General features: G+C 28.5%; 1 protein-coding gene across 1 annotated transcript; it reads right to left on the minus strand.

Moving 5' to 3' along the window:
* Positions 1 to 7893: 7893 nt before the first annotated feature.
* Positions 7894 to 10451, minus strand: LOC137822653 (uncharacterized). The gene is made up of 4 exons (XM_068627597.1): positions 10200 to 10451; positions 9074 to 9631; positions 8554 to 8593; positions 7894 to 8451 (listed from the first exon to the last, which is right to left on the minus strand). The coding sequence occupies exons 1-4, from the start codon at positions 10255 to 10257 to the stop codon at positions 8160 to 8162; spliced, it is 948 nt and encodes a 315-aa protein (XP_068483698.1). The 5' UTR covers positions 10258 to 10451; the 3' UTR covers positions 7894 to 8159.
* Positions 10452 to 18697: the final 8246 nt, after the last annotated feature.

Raw genomic sequence — 18697 nt, forward strand, 5'->3', positions numbered from 1 at the left:
CATTTAAATAATATATGTTTGATTGATTTAAATAATATATGTTTAATTGATTTAAAGTATTTGAAGGGAATTACATCATGGTTTAAACAATTTAAATGGGTGTAAAAATCATTTTTTCTCACAAGATTTGTTTATCTAGATAAAAATAAAGTCAAAAGATTCTTTTAGTGTCAGTTACAGTTTAAGACATGTTAAATTAATTCAAAGGATAAATTTGACCAATATTATATTTTTCTATTTTATTAATAATTTTTAAAGTATAGTTAATTGAATTACGTTTCACTATTTGTAAAAGATTTATTCTTTTGTTATTATTAACAATTAAAATTTCAATCAACTTGAAACTAAATTATGAAAAATTAATGTTCAAATTGAGAGAAGTACAATTGTGACAAATTTTTTTATAAATATTTATGCAAGGGAATGATCTCCGTTTAAAAAAAATATTTAGGCAAATCGTGTCTAATTGGTACGACTTCATATGCAGAAGTCGTACCAATTAGGCACGACTTTTGCCATGTCATACTAAAGTCGTGCCAACTTGGCACGACTTCTGTCACTTCATAATTTTTTATTTTTTTTATTGTTTATATATTGGGTAGTAAGTTATGTAATTTTAAAAATTAATTTTATATATAATTTTTTAAGAGTGTTAGTTTTAAAGAACAAAAAATTGGATAATTGTGTATAGATTATGTTTGAATTGAATGAATAAATACATACATAAAGAAAATGAATGTTCTAAGAGTGTTATGAATGGGTTTATTGACCATGATGGAGTTATTTTTTTTTTGGTTTTTACCAAAATGGTGTCCGTTTAAAAAAAATTATAAATTTAGGTAAGTCGTGCCTAATTGGTACGACTTCAGTATGACAGGGCAGAAGTCGTGCCAAGTTGGCACGACTTTAGTATGACAGGGCAGAAGTCGTGCCAAGTTGGCACAACTTTAGTATGACATGACAGAAGTCGTGCCTAATTGGCACAACTTTAGTATGACATGACAGAAGTCGTGCCTAATTGGTACGACTCCTGCATATGAAGTCGTCCCAATTAGGCACGACTTGCCTAAATTTGTAATTTTTTTTTAAACGAACACCATTTTGGTAAAAACCAAACAAAATAACCCTATCATGGTCAATAAACCAAATAATTCAATACATATATACATGGATATTCAAGCAAAAATAAAATTATATATATATATATAATTATATGAGTACACGTCGATATATATTTTTATGTATAAAATTTTTATGTATTACATAAAAATATAACAAAAATATTATTTGTTTACACAATAATTTTTTACATTTGTTCAAGAAATGTAGAAAAAAATACTAAATAAACGTACTACTCAAATAAGATTTCATGGGTTACGTCTAATAAAAGACTATGAGAATTAATTAGTTTAAATCATTTAACAAACAAAATGTTTTTATCATTTGTCTAAACCAAAGTCTATTAGACAGAGGATACACATGAACACACATAAAATTTATTAGATAAAACCATAACAACACATATATAATTGTATTTGATGAGAGTTGAAGCTAATAAACATTGATGTAATAAATTTATATAAAGTTTATAATAATTATGTTTTACAAAAATATTTTTTATCTTAAAATTTATGATAAAGAAACTCATTCTAACATATCTAATGGAATTAGTTTCTGTTCTCGAACGGGATTGAAACCAAAAGAACTATTGAACCTTTTTTTTTATCGGTCGATCGGCCTGCACTTCCCTCCTTCTTTTCGAACGAACCCTACAACTGTTGCTCTTTCACTCCTTGTCTCTGTGAACTTCGAATTCGGATAGTACTTGTAAAAAACACTCTGACGCTGAAGTTAAACTTTGGCACTCATTGTTTAGTACTAGATGATTGCGTATCTGATTTTTTAGGATATGTGTTTATTTATATAATTATTGTGAGCCCTTTATTATTTGGCCTAATTAAATATTTAATTTATAATTAAGAATGCACTATTTGATGTTTGACCTTTGATTAGTTTCTCAAATGGTCTCAATCGGTCTGAGTTGGACGCTGAACTTCAACTCGATCATACAGACCTACCGGTACAATTCAAATTCAATTAAAACATAAATTCAAACTAATATTAATTTTTTTATCAAGTTTTGGAGTTACCGAAATAATAATAATAACAATAATAATAATAATACAACATTTTAGTTTTTAATGATGGATTAATTAATGTACAAAATTGAAAATATGAATGATATTGGTTTTAAGTTTGAGGCATGAAGTTGAACGTTAGTGGTAAACGAAGGTAGTTGAAAAAGTAGAATGAAAGATTTGAAAGAAAGGGTTATAATTTAAAAAGGAGGAATATGCTAAGCATCGAGCACCACAAGATTACGTGGAATTCTGAAACTTTATTCAAACATTACAGTATCGTGATAACTACGTATGTATAATAATAATAATGGATAATGTATAATATTAATATCCATAAACACTATAAAATTAATTACATAAAAATGAAATGTGAAGAAGGGTCACAGTACATAACTTACGTTTCAACTCTGTACTCTTCGCGTACGTGTACATCCAATCCAAATCATTCAATTTGCATCAATCAATTCTTTATAACCAAGGTAACTCATCATTCAAAACTAAAATATTTAAATATACTTAAAATGTAATTATAAATTTAAATATTTTTAATTAAATTTTATTTTATATTGAAAATATTTTATTTTTATTTAAGTATTTTGTTGTTTTATTTTTATTATCAGGTATAATTTCTATTTTTATCTTTTTTGGAAAAATAGTTATTTCACAGTACTGAAATTTGATAATTTCTATTATTAAATTAACTTTTGTATAATATAAGAAAGCATTTGTCTTGTTATGATGAATAAAGTAAGATGACCCACTTATAAGAAGAAGATCCCTATAATGGTTCATGAAATTTTAAATTTCAAAATACAAAATAGCTGTTGATGTCTAAACCTTCCAAATTCCACTTCTTGCTTTCATGTGCAGAGGTTTGATGTGTAACATCACAACCTCTTTTGGAATTTTATATTTTTAATAGTAAATAGAATAGAATATGATCGCACCAACGTTTTCATAAGATTTTAAAGAAAAAAAAACATGAAAAATGTATGTAAAATTAACTTGTATAAAGCTCATTTTGTTATAAAAAATAACTTTTTTGAATATGTTATATAAAATATATGTTAATTTCAAGTTAGGAAGAGGTGAGTATTATTTTTTTTCTTCATATTTTGTTCTCTTAAAAATACATATAAAGAAATTTGCCTAAGTAAAACTTTATTAATTATTATTAAAAATAATTTATTTACTTAAATTCACAATTTTACTCCTGTTTTTATTACCCTAAAGTATTAGTTTTTTTAAATCATGAAATGATATCTTTAAAAAATGTAACAACAACTTTAAGTAGATTTATCATTCTAATTACTGTTTTAAGTACCTATTATTTGAATTCAATACTTTACTTAAAAGAAAATAACTTCAATTTAAATTTCAATGTTATTTATATATAAATAAAAGAACATCATTAAATAAAAACTAGATTTACATACCAAAATAATTAGTTACTAATTGATTAAACTATAAATATTTTATAAACTAAAAAAATTATTGGTATATAAGATAATTTCTATTATTCATAAAAATTTATAAATAAAATAATTTTTTAATTTTTATCTAACCATTAGTCATCAAAGTTTTAACTACTTACTATTTTATATTCTAAATAAGTCAGTCTCATTTACTAATTTATAGTATAAAATATTAGTAACTAAAATCTTAATATCTAATCTAAAAACTATTTTATAATTTTTTTATTAATAATAGAAATCACTTTATATGCGTGTACTGGTATGGGCCGAACGGTCAATATCATGGCTCGGCTCCCGCAGTTAGGCCAACCGAACTACCCACGTCGGTCCAGTGGGTCGATCGATACTTTCAGTCCAATTACGTTAAATCAAGGTCAGTGAAATTAAGTCATCATTAAGAACTAGGTAATACACCTCCAAGCACAATCCACCTCACTAATCTGCCCCAACAAGCTAGGCCCATTAAAATAACATTAATACCGCACATTTCAAGAAGTAGGTACGTCATTTATTACTATACTCTGACATCTGAATATTGAACCCCTTTGATGACTCAAGCGTCGTAGTGCCTTCTGTTGGTACCCCCATTTGGTATTCTCTAAAAGACCGAGTGATCGAGCAGCTGAGACCGAAGGAGTAGCGAGAAGTTTAGAAGAGGAAGCAGAAACATTGATCTACCGTCCGATAGGAAGGAGGAAGACGAAACTCATAAATAGTTCTCTAGGTCCCATCTCCATAGCAGGAACAATGCAAATAACTTTTTAGTCTCCAAAATAATATATAATTTAATTAATATAATGACTAATTAATTTTTATATATAAATTAAATTGTTATTTAATATTTTATATATATATGTGATTTTTTTTTTATGAAACAACCATGCAAATCAAAGTTTTTGAAAAAATTGTTGAAATTATTGAAAAACTTATGTCAAATGAAACCATACATGTTCTACATTATATATGTTTATAAATTTTAAATACTTTCTCAAAGTTCATCTTTTCCATGACAAAGTGAGAGTGTTATTCATAAATCATTCACAATTGTGAAGACTAGGTTATAAAAGCAAGGATGATTATCATTTTATATAATTTATGTTGAGAGTGAACTTCATATTCTAAATAATTTTTGTTGTAATATGAGGATGGAATTAACATATAACTTGATAAAACCTTATATATTTAGTTTAAAGTGACATCATATACTCAAATAATTATAAATTATTTTATATGTTTATTATAAAATAAAAGTGGGTAATATCTTTATCCGATAAAAAAATATTACCGAATGATAAAATCATTATTGAATGATAAAAATAAAAATTACTTCAATAAAAGAAAAAAATGATAAAAGAAATATACATATCTAGGTAACTTTTTTTATTTTGAAATTTTAAATAATGACAAGTTAAATGAGAAACTTTATCATATATCCTATTCATTTTTATATAATTACCCCATCTAATAAAAATTACATTGGTAAGTAAAATAAGAAATCATTAGAGAAACTTATTATATCCTTATAAACCAACCAACATTAAGTTAAAATAAAATAAGATACCTAGCCACCAACTAGATCTTAAAATTCTAGAAAAAAAATGATAACAAAGTTATTGTGAAAAACTTGAGGTGTAAATTAATTTCAGAAAATATTTATTTCACTATTAATTTTCTTTTCTTTTCATACAAATGCGTGTTAAAAATCTGATCTAAACTAACTCTTTCCCCATAAAATCTCAATAAAAGTGATTACTGAAATTGACATATTAGGAAATTTCTTCTTCGAAAGTACCAAATGAGTGAATTAAATTTAATCATCGGTTTCAACTATTTTTAGTCAACTTTTGTCTTGATAGTAGTGACCAAACTGATGATGTACATTAATGTGAAGAGCAAGTTTATTGATAATTTTGATTCTTAAACTTTAAATTTTCAGTAAACTCTTTTCGATGCAAATGGTTATTTATTGTTAATGTAATTATCAATTGTGTTTTGTATTAGCCTTCAACTTAGTTCTAGAAGATTTCAGAAAGAATATTCAGAAATTACTTTTAAAAAGAATAAACTAGTCATTTTGAAGAGTTTGGGGTGCGCCAAGAAAGTTTGGGGGTGTATAAAGAAAATTCCTAGAGGTATTGTTTGGTTTTGAGTGCTTTTATACATCAATAGTTCTCAAACAAGTGATGTAGTGACTGTTTCTTCTTGCACCTCCATATCTTCTTCTGCCACCTTCATACACAACATGAAAATACATTTTTATCCTTCTTGTGTCACCCCCATAGAATAGTTTCCAAATTATGTAATCCGCAAACTCATTTGTAAAAAGACTTCCAAATTACATAATCTGAAAGCTAAATAAGACTTTTGGATTATGTAATCTGAAAAGTAATCATGCATATGAAAAAAGGCTTCCGGATTATGTAATCCGGAAGCTAATTACAAATTTAAAAAATAATTTTCAGATTATGTAATTCAGAATATTATAGAAGGCATTTTTGAAAATTCGAAAATATATGGAGGTGAGAGAAGAAGGTATGGAGGTGCAGGAAAAAACATTCCATGGGCAATTGGGCTTCTTCTAATTTTTTATAATTGGTCTCTCCTGTGTGCAATAACTGAACTTTTTTAGACTTTTTATTTTTATCTGAATTAATTTAATTATTTTGGAAATTTTAATTTAATTTTAAATGTAAGATTATGTGAAATCTAATGTCTTTTGGTAAAGGTTAATATATTTAAACAATCATTATGTATTTTTTTTTAAATCATTAAAAAAATTGTTACATGGCTTCATCATAGATTTAGATATTTTCAATTGAGAATTTATTTTAAAAAAACTATTTTATTGAGTCTTTGAAATATTTTTTAGTTTTTATAAGTATTTTATTGTTTGATTTTGACATGAATAAGATAATATGTTACTTTCATCTTCCTATCTCCATCTCTCTAATTTGCATCTTTTCTCTTTGATATCTTTTAACCTATGTAGCATATACACTAACACGAAGATACATATCATCTATACAATATAGGACACAGGACACGAATCTATATATTATATAAATTGATAATAAAGATTTATTTGCACAAGTATGTTTCAACTTTTTCTTATAGCAGAAAGATGTTTCTCATAATTGGTTTAAAAGGATGTGTTCCTTATTTTTATAATCATATTAAAAATTTATACAATTAGTTTGAGTTTTTAGAAAATCAATGTATTACCCCTTTATAAAATTATGTTAGAACCGTACTAGAATTGTTAGAAATTCAACAAATATTTTTTGAATTTGACACTTCACCAATACGTGTCTTACGAGTGTCAGTATATGATACGTGTGTCCCCGACACAGACACATCATTTAAGAGATGTGTCAAGCTTTTAACTCATTGGTTAACTCTTCTTAAAAAGAAAATGAATGAGTTGACTAACAAATTAGAAGAGATTGAAGAGGAAGTAAAAGAGTTTATCGATGAGTTGGAGACAAATAAACATAAATAAATTCATGTTATCTCTTTGACAACAAAAATTAAACACTAAAATACTTAGATAAAAATAAAAAATATTTTAAATAATAAATAAAATATTTTTTTAATAAAGGCTCAATTGAAAATATTCAAAACTCATAAAGTAGTTAAAAATTATATATATATATATATATATATATATATATATATATATATATATAAAATTCAACAATCTTGATTTCTATTAAGAAAGATTTCTTCGAAGACTTACATCTGACGAGAGAAGTGTTTTTTAATACAATACTATTATCCTGATGTTTCTTATAAGAGTTAATTTCAAAATGATACAAGTTATTACTATTATTATTATTATTATTATTATTATTATTATTAATAATAATATAATGATAATGCTTAAAATGACATTTTAGCTAGTCTAGTTTAACATCTTTTCATTTTTACCTTTTGTGATTTTTTCAATTTTAACTCTTAATTTTTTAAATTCTTTATTATGTTATGTTGACATCATCACTTATTAAACTAATGTCATATTAACAACAACAGTATTATCATCAAAGTCTAATATGATCTATAACATATTTTCTTGTCAGTGTCATATTTTCTCCTTGATATAAGACATAATTTCGAAGAAACTTGTGGTTTCTCTTTTAAAAGATTTTCTAAAGCATTTAATTTCTTTTCCTTATTTATCTCTATTAACCATTATAAATATTGGGTAAAGATAGATTCATCTGAAGTAGTCTTCTGAGTATAGCTGATATTAGTTTAATTGATTATCTGTGGAGAAGAAGTTGTGAATGGAAGTAGATAACCTAATACTTTATTCATCTCTACTAATATTGTAAAATATCTGTCTACAACCCTATCACTTTCTCATGCTTTATGATCTACCAGGGATACATTTTATGTAAGGTAGTACTAATTTTAATGGGGAGAATTCATATGACAAATATGCCATGTTGACTCTGCCACCTTGTATAGTCTTGCTAAAGCTGCTCAAGACTGAGTGATTTCTTCTGGTGTATCACAGAAAGAATGAATGACCCTTGTTCACCATCTAGATGTAGATTTCTACATGAAGTGAAGCCCACAAACCAAATAAGGTAAATAACAGCAGTTCAGAGTGTGAAACAGGTGTGGCTATATTGGGGCTTCCTGTTGGTCCCGTACCATACACCGATGCTCCACCAGGAATTGTTGTCATACCAGGTGCAGTTGGGGTCATAATACCTGGTGTAGTTGGGATCATAGTAGTTGGTGCAGTTGGGGTCATGGTACTTGGTGTAGTTGGAGTCATAGTACTTGGTGGAGTTGGGGGGCTTACATAAATTGGTGTTGGTGGACTCATGCTGCATCAACAATACATGTATTAGGAATTCAGAGTGTATAATGTTACATATGATGTTTTATTTATAATGGGGTGAATGAGATATAGTTTAAGAAATTCTCACCTTGGTGTTTTGGATGATGTATAGCGGCAGTTCCCATTACCTGAAATGATGTGGAGAAGAGCATGTTATTGTTAACAGACATGGTATAGTGGGATTTTCTAACACTATAATTTCAATAAAAAAAACTTAGATAGCTGAATGGAGTTCATAACCCACAAGAATTATGACATTGGTATGAAATAATTTTGGTGAGAGAGTTAGTAGCAAAGTATAGAGCCCATATTTCAGAATATTCATTAGTTACTGAGAAGGGGATTCAGGGAAAGATCTCTGTTTAACAATCTTGCTTCTCTGAATCTATCCATACTTGTGTGTGTGTGGGAGAGTGCCAGGATGAAAAGGTATATTTGATATGGGAACATGAGGATGCAAAATTTCTGGTTTATCTGAATGTTGTAGCTTTGAAAACATTGAATGCAAAGTTTCTCATGTCTATTTGGAAGACATAAAAATGTTAATCTAAAATTCTTTTTTATCATGTTGAGGTACCGAGGCTTAAATGTTTGATGAAAAGTCTTACTGGGATCCTTGGTTGTAAGTGTAGCAGTTCCTCCGAATGCACAGCTTGTAGGAGCTGGATTCTTCTGGTAGTAGTCATTGAATGCATAAGAAGCATGGTCTTTCAGAGTATTTGGGTTGTAACAACTTGCTCCAGGTTGAATTGAGGAACAGTCTGCACCATAGCCACAAGCATAGTCAAGGGCCACCTTCAGAGTGCTCTCTGCAGCTGATTGGCTCGCAACACACCACTGACCACCTGCTGATGCAGTTGGGGTTGTGGGAGTAGTAGTTGTGACAGGGCTAGGTGGGATCAGAGTTGGATTTGTAGTGGGACTTGTTTTTGGGGTTGTGGGGTTTGTGTATGGGTTTATGGGGGTCATGTATGGGGTTGTAGGAGTTGATGGGGTTTGTCCTATTGTGCCAGGTGCTTGAGGAGTTGTTGGGTTTAATGTAGGATATGGATTTGCTGTGCCTGGAGTTGTAGGGTTGACTACAGGAACTGCATCCAACTTGGTACCAAATTCATATGAGATTTCTTGATTTTCTTCCTCTCTTAATCTTATGGCTTTACCTAGACCTGTAAAAGAAACCAAGGATCTTTCAACTTTTCAACACCACAAATGGAAAGAAATAGCTGAAAATGAACTAGTAAACTTGAATAGATTAACCCAAAGTGCTTCTGTGATTGCTCCAAAGGTGGCAGAGTAATGTATGTACCTATGTATGCCTTTCTGCATCTACCCTTATTACTTTTGTTTCTTTAGATTCCAGTACAATTAGACTCGAGCCAAGTGAACCAATTTAAGGCGGCAAAACACTCTCAGTACATCAAACTTCTTGTTCAGGTTCATTGCTATTGAATCTTAAAACATATGTGGCTATGATGGTTGAATGAAAAATATCTTGGTTCATTCCATAATGCTAACAAAAGTGATTTTTGCTATTGATGAATTCTGTCTACAGCTTCTCATGCCTTCAATATTGTATTTTTCTAATTAAACATGAGTACTCTATTTAGATTCAGCTTCTTAGGCTTTTTGTAACTTAGTTCTGACAAGCAATAATACAATACATGATGCAAGTAAGAATACAACATACATGCACGTGCTGTGTTTTTGTTAAAACAATAAAAAAAGTTAAGTTACCTAAACTGAAGAGAAGACACAAAGAGAACAACACATGGCGCCAACTTCTAACTCCCATATCTGCAGGTTGGCTTGTATTGTCTTGATCCTGATTTTTCCTTCTGGGTTAGGAGCAATGCTTAAGAGGTGCAGATTGATGTGAGGTAGAATTTTTTCTCTTAGCCTCCATCTTCATATTTATATATATATAAAATAGAAACTTGAGAATCATTGCTTTCTTGGATCAAAGAGAGAAGGAAGAATAAAAGAAAACTTGGGAAATGAGGCATTGGATATTTGAATATGGCAAGCAAGAGAAGGTTCAAAAGGGAGAAAAAGGAGAATGATGGTAAAAGGCAAAAGGGAGATCTAGTATTAATGTGACACTTGGGAGCTGAAATATGTATAATTTAATTTGTGTGGTACAATGTCATATGCTTTTTTGTGGCACTGTTTATGGGACTGGACCAAAAGCTAAAGTTGATACACTAATTTTGCACTTGGTGCCTTTCAGGGTAGTAATGAACAATGTTGTCTCCATTCTATTATTCTTTATGTTTGAATAAATACAGAGTCCTGTGGAATACTTAGGAATCACGATTTCTTTTCTCAGAATTGTCTACTAGGTCATTACTACCTTCTCTCACAACAACTTCAATTCAATATGCTACCTTATCCCATGCTTCAGTCTTATCTCATACATTCTACATATGTTCAAGGGCTTTCCTTCCTATTTTTTAGAACAAGATCTCTCGGATCAAGAATATTAATATATATATATTTATATTTGATAGAAAAACCTTGGTTGTTAATTAAATACTTATTAAGAAAGAGTGGACTTTAAGCCTAACTCAACCCCATAAAACCGGCTCAATGGGGTGAGGTTTGCACCCACTTATATACAATGAAAGGACACCCCCTCACGCCGAGACTGCCAACTCGTGTGTGGGACTATATATTATGGGTGGTCCGATAGCGGCCCGATAGCAGGTGGCACGATAGTGCCCAACACAAACACTCGCTAGGATATGCTCGAAATGGCTCTGATACCATATTAAGAAATGGACTTTAAGCCTAACTCAACCCTATAAAACCGGCTCATGAGATGAGGTTTGCACCCACTTATATACAATGAAAAACTCTAATCTCTAGTCGATGTGGGATCTCCAACACACCCCCTCACGCCGAGAGTGATAGATAGAAGCTCGTGCGTGGGATTATATATTATGGGTGGTCCGATAGCGGCCCGATAGCGGGTGGCACGATAGGCCCAACACAAACACTCGCTAGGATAGGTTCGAAATGGCTCTGATACCATATTACGAAGTGGACTTTAAGCCTAACTCAACCCCATAAAACCGGCTCATAGGGGTGAGGTTTGCACCCACTTATATACAATGAAAGGCTCTAATCTCTAGTCGATGTCTGGTCGCAACAATACTAATTTAAAAACTATTTAACAATAATAGAAACTAATTTAGAAACCAAAATTGTTTTTAGTTTCTAAAATGATCTCTAATTTAGTTACTATCACAACTAATTATTTTAGTATCTAAAAATTGGTTTTTATTTCATGATTTTCTTGTAGTGTATATTAGATTTGACAAATTCTTCTTCCACTTTCATGTTAATTGTGAAAAGTCGGTTTTAATCTTTTTTAAAAAATTTAAATAACTCTACATGATGTGTAATATTACATTTTTATATAATCTGAGTTGCATTCTCTATCTCCTTTCTAGCACTTTCATTCTTCTCCAGCCACAATATATAAGAGAACAATTTCATCATTTGAATATGCGTGAGAGGATTAACAAGAATATTCGTTGTATTCGACATTCTAGTGTGAAGATAAATATAGTTGAGTTTTTCCATTTGTGCACTTTGTTGGTTTTTTTATTTTATTTTTGTGATTTTCAAAAAAATGAAAAAAATAAGCCGATGAAAATACCATCACCACCAACACAAACATCACAAAATTTATCTCAACCAGTAAAGTTCACCACAACCACCACAAGCAACCATCACCACCACCACCAATTGAAAATGAAAAATAAGACGTCACATTCTCCGCCATAAGGCTATTATTAGAATTAAAAGAAATATAGAAGTGTAAGGAGTTGTAGTAAGAATTTGACTTATATTTTGTAACTTTTAGATGTTTAGATTATTAGTTATTTTCACTTTAAAAATAGGAAAGTAAAAGTAAAATAGAAGTGAAGGTTTATTTTTGTGGCATTATATATTTTTTTTTTCTTCATGTTAACAAATCTGACAGAAAAAAATTGTAGGGTCGAAATTAAAGAAATAAAAATTAAATGGTAAAAAAGTTATGAGAATCAAAACAATAAAACTTACCTGGGATATGTTTGTTTAATTTTTTTTGAAAAAAGGTGCTTTTAATAAAAAAAAACCACTTATTATGATTTTTAATATGTTTGGGTAGAGTTATTTAAAAAAAGGAAAAGAAACATAAGAAAGCATTTTTGTAAGTAGCTGCGAGCTATTTGTCATAAGTGCACATACAGAATAACATAACTATTTTTTTTTAAAAAAACATAAAAATGTGTTTATACCTTTTGTTAGACAAAATTATTTTCGAAATTTCATAGGGTCTTATGGTATTCTTTTTAATCTCTCATTTTCAGTATGCACCTTCGTTCTTCTTCTTTGTAATGGTACAAAGTCTTTTCTTATTTATGCACTAAAAAATAACCACATTTTAACAATAATTTTTTTTAACATAAACAAGCATACTTAAAATTGCATGGAAGATCTTAATTTTTGTGTGTCTCATGCATGTCATATGATATTGTAGTTTCTACTCTTACTAATAAATCACTTACCATTTGTTTGGAATATTTTCTTAACAAAAGTTTCTCAAAAAAACCTGATTTATAGTATTATCTTGTTTGGATGTCGTGTTGTGAATGAATTGATTGTAATCCAACCGTGTTATTGTCAATTGTAAATATAAAATTTTAATTTTAATTATATAGGTATAAGGTGATTCTATATTTTTAAGTTAAAATTATTCAAAAATAGCAAAACTAAGTAAATTGTGAATGAATTCCTTGAATTTTTTTCTTGAAGAGATAATTGAGCTATCACCTAAGGGATAACTTAAATTCACTATAGACATTATTTTTATGCCTAGTCTAATATCTATTACTTCTTATCCGTATCACGAGTGGAATTAGCTAAAGTGAAGAGGCAAGTAGAAGAATGTTATATAAGCTATATGTGATATCAATTTTATCACCATGGATGCACTTGTCCTTTTATTAAAGAAGAAAGATGACAATATGAAGATGTGCATTAATTACTCATAACTTCATAAAGGACTATCAAAAACAAGTATTATTCTTAAGAATTAATGATCTCATGGATCAACAATATTCTCAAATATTGATCTACAAAGGTTGTTTTGTTCTGGCCATATGTTTTTATTTTGTGATCCAAAAACTCAAGCACAATATCAAGAGTTGATCTACACAAGGTTTGAACACTTAATATTTATGTTTAGAGTTTAATAATCAATACAATTCAAGAGTAATTTCAAGAAAAAAATAAACCAAAACTAAATCAAGTAATACTAGAAGTTATGTGCAAGAAAAATTAACTAATGTTAATGAACCTATGACTTTAGAGATCAACGAAGATGAATCAAACTAGTAACAATCAAAGATTAATGAATATATTATATTAAATACATCATATGCATCAATTAACAACACTTCATAGTCAAGATCAACCAAGAAAAGATGAACATAAAAATACCAATTGAAAATTTTGCTATAGACTTTAGAGACAAATATAGAAATAACAATAGAATTTGTCATGGAAAAATCAAGTAAAGGCTGAAATTTCAATAGTATTAGTATTAGAAATTATAGACCAAAATAAGCTTTTTATACATATGGTCACTCGTTTCAACTTGCAATAATTCAAAACTTATTAAATGATGTTGTATTTTAAGATTGAATCACATATATCATGTTTATGAATTAAATGCATCATGTTTGAAACCATATGCTATGATACAAAATGATAAGGTTCAACTTTGTAATTTATAAGTTGGGATATATCAAACATGAGTAGGATGGATGAAACTCATGTGCTTCTTATTTAGATTCAATTTCTATTTGGTTAAAAAAATAATATATACATGATATTAGACCAATTAGAATATTGTTTCCATGAATATTACTCAAAAGGAATCAAGAACAAGTCAATCCATGGATGGAAACGAATGAAATTAATGAACGCTACTAAAACAAATCTTGACAATTGTAAATAAATAAGAACAAATCAAGCTCTTAGACTCTTTCCATTGAACAAGTGATTATTAAAGTGTGAAGGTTTGATCCTAAGAACAAACAAAGAAAATCAATAGATGGGAGAAGTAAAAAGAGAATAACATGTCACTCTCACAAGGAAAGATAAGTGCAAAAGAAAAATCACCACTTGAATTTATAAAACTCAAGAAAAGATTCTATATGGAGGAACTAACCTCTTAAACTCATAAAGGGAGAGAAAAATATATGACCACTTTCATTCGATTGCAGGTTGTCATACAAATGTGAATTTTAGGCATGTATAGGCTAGCTTAAGAAGATGAAAGGGTTATGACTTGTTTGGTTGGTGCTTCTAATTTTCCAAACAAGATCCTAACATGAAATATGAAGAGACTAGTGTTTGCCTGACACACATGTTTATCCAATCAAGGCCCTTATTTTTAAGAGTGAATCTTATGCCCAAACTAAGTATCTTGATTTCTACTCCAAAGAAAGAAAATATATTTCTATATTTTTACTTACAAGGAAATTACAAGAAATATTAAGAAAAATATTTTTTTTTTCTAATTTCTTGTGTCTTTCTCTTGTAACTTTGTTTTCACATTATTTTGTAATTTTTTTTTTCTATTTATTTCTTTTCCTTTGAGGAGCTCTTGCAGTAACATCATCTTTTTCTGACACACGTTCTTCTTGAATTGAGACTGAGATCACATCAGATTGGAATATCATTAAGTCATGTAAGAAAAGAATATATTATGAAGATTGCCTTTAAGACTCATTATGGTCATTATAAGTATTTAATTATGCCTTTCGGGGTGATTAATGCTCTTGTAGTGTTCATAAATTATATGAATTAAGTTTTTCATAAATTGTTAGACACATTTGTATTAGTATTCATATACTATATCCTCATTTATTTTATAAGCTCGGAGAACATGTCAAACACTTAGAATTATATTACAAATTTAAAAGGAAATGCGAGTTTATGCCAAATTATGAAGGTGTGAATTTTGGCTTACTCAAGTTCAATTTTTAGGTCACATGTTTTCAAGTGAAAGACTAAAAGGTGGATCCAACAAATCTTAAAGCAGTAACACATTAGGAAAGACCTACAAGGCCCACATAAACTTATTGAAGAATTTTCTCAATTAGCCTTACCTTTTATTAAGATGACTTGGAAATGACAATAATTCAAATGAAATGAATATTATGAGTCAATTTTTTAAGAATTGAATAAACTATTAACTTCTACGCCAATTCCAATTTTACTTGATCCCGAAAAGAAATTTAAATTTTATTGTGATGCATTTGGATGAGGAGGTTGTGTGTTGATGCAAGATTGAAAAGTAGTTGTGTATGCTTTAGGAAATTGAAGCCGCATGAGGTAAATTATCAGCTCATGATTTAGAATTAGATGTAGTAATCTTTGCGTTGATGATTTGGAGATATTATCTTCACGAAACAAGATTTGAAGTGCTCAATGATCATAACAACTTAAAATATTTATTCGACTAGAAAGAGTTGAACATGCAATAGTGGAGGTAGATAGAATTTATGAAAGACTAAGACTTTGAATTATCTTACCACCTTGGAAAATCAAATGTCGTGATAGAAGCGTTGATCATAAAATTACTATCATTTCGACCATAATAGTCAAAAAGTGAAAATTATATTTAGGAACTTTTAAGATTAACAACAATTTTCTAAACCATGTTAGACAAGCGTAACAAACTAATCAATATCTAAAGGGTATGATTCAACAAAAGGAATAAGAAAAATATTTGGAATTTTATCACAAGGACAATGAACTTATCAAATTCAAATATATAGTTTGTATTTCATAAGTAGAAGAATTTAAGTATACAATATTGAATGAGGCATATAAAAGTAAATCTATTTTTCATCCAGGATCGTCACAATTCATAAAAAGACTTCTGGTGGCATGGAATGAAGAAGGATGTAGTTAAATATGTGTCAATGTTGAACTTGAAAAAAATATAAAGCAAAACATCAACATGCTATTGAAGAATTACAACCATTAAAGATTCCAAAATAAAAATGGGATAGTATTTTCACGGACTTCACCTTAGATTTACCGAGAACCAAACACAATTTTGATACAATTTAGGCGAATCTTCTAACAAAAATTGTACATGTTCTACCAATAAAGATGATGTCAAATTAGAGAAACTTATGGAGTTGTACATTAGGTAGAAAATAAGGTTGAGCCACCATCAGTTAATCCCATTGTTGAGCATCAGTTGGCCATATTTTTTTAGCATGTGTCATGATGATGTTCTTCTACCTTTTTGTTATTATAAAAATGGGAAAAATGTTTATATGTTTTTATATACCTTAGTTTCAGCTACTTTAGACACACTTTTTTTTTGTATTAATGCATAAGACCCAAGAGGAGTTTTGTTGTTTATATACATATGTAATGCATGAGTGTCATATTCATATAACTTGCTTTATTTTTCCTTTTATTATGATTTGTATTTACATGTTTGCTTTGATAATTTATGTTAGATGTATATATGTGTATATATGCATCCATATATGTGTATATATTTATGTTTTGATCATTAGCGTTCTAATATATATCTTTACACTCAATAAACACTTCTTGTCGTGAACTTAAATTATACACTTTGATAGTTCATTGACTAAGTAGACAACATACTTGATTTTATGATGTTTTCAAAGACTCATGAAATATAATTTAACATGTTGATATAACGTGTTTTATCATCTTGCTTTGACATAATCAAGATAATCAAACATCATAATGTCTACGCAAGAGTTTTAGATCATGCAAACATAAAAAAAAACTCTTTAGACCACACAAACATAAAAAGACTCTTTAGATCAAGCAACAATGTACAAGCTGTTCTCTTTTACACGAGACATAAATTCTTTATTCGAATATGTCATATTGTTTGTATAACTTAAAAGTTGACTCATGAATATCAATAAAGATTTTGGTACAACAAACCAAAATTTTCTGAGATTGTATATTAAATATGATGTTTTCGATTAAAAAAATAAAATAAAAGTATAATTTGTTTTATTCACAACAAATTGAGTACACAGAAATTAGCTTAAAACTATCGACCACTGGACAAACTTTGACACTGCAATAAAAACAACTGACTGCAACAAAAGAACAATAGAACAATGTGAAACCAACAACAATTAATTTTTTAAGGTTTATAAATAGAAACATTTTTCTCATGTACACAAACAAACATATGCACATCATAATTCTTACATGTTGTCTTGTAATATCCAAGTGTTACCATTAGATCCTATGATAGAAATAAAATTGAGAGTGTTCCTATTTTTAAATCACCAGTTCTATGAAATTATCTCACCCAATGAGAGCTTATAATTCATATCCTATTGTAGAAAGTTTTTCTTGTATTTAAACAACATTCTCCTTTTCCTTTTGTTGTAGTTAAGTGTAACAATAATAAAATATTCGTGAAACAAGAGGTGACGGTAATAAAAAAAAACTTGTATTTTTTAATCTAAAAATAATAATAAATTGGATAATCAAAATTGATTTTATGTAGTAAGTCAAAAGTGATAGTAAGAGTATGTGTATCATCTTCTAATTATAGTGGAACTCCTTTAAATTTTGTTTAAAGAAAAACTACATTTTTTTAGTGAATAAGTATAAAAGCAAGTCTTTTAGTATTTCATCTACTACTCATTTACAAAGTGTTTTTCTATCTTTTCACAAACTTTATAAAAATATTTTAACTTTTTTTTCAACTAATAAACGCTTTCATCATATTTGACTATCCTTATTTGTTTCTTTAAGAGATTTGATAAAAAAAATATTAAAATTTTATTAATTTTTTCTTTTAAAGCTAATTTGTTCTTTCATATCTCTCAAGATACTATAAATGAGAGAGATTTACAAATAATTTTGTAAGACTTACTTGTACAAAGAGAATGCAGACTTAAACGTAAATAACTTAAATATGTTCTTTTTGTTAATATGTCATTATTGATTCATTAAAATGGTGGTAAACTTCTTTTCAATTCTCTCTTAAAATATAATTTTTCTTTCTTAATATTATGTACCATATATTTATGATAAAATAACTTCAATAGTTTATTATATTATATTATCTATTGTGAGATGTAACAGAAAATATAACTAATTATAACAAGAAGTAGTATAAAATATTAAAAATCCAAATCATCATTGATATC

Source organism: Phaseolus vulgaris, chromosome 9, assembly GCF_051622355.1.
Source record: "Phaseolus vulgaris cultivar YP4 chromosome 9, ASM5162235v1, whole genome shotgun sequence".
Classification (NCBI taxonomy): Eukaryota; Viridiplantae; Streptophyta; class Magnoliopsida; order Fabales; family Fabaceae; genus Phaseolus; species Phaseolus vulgaris.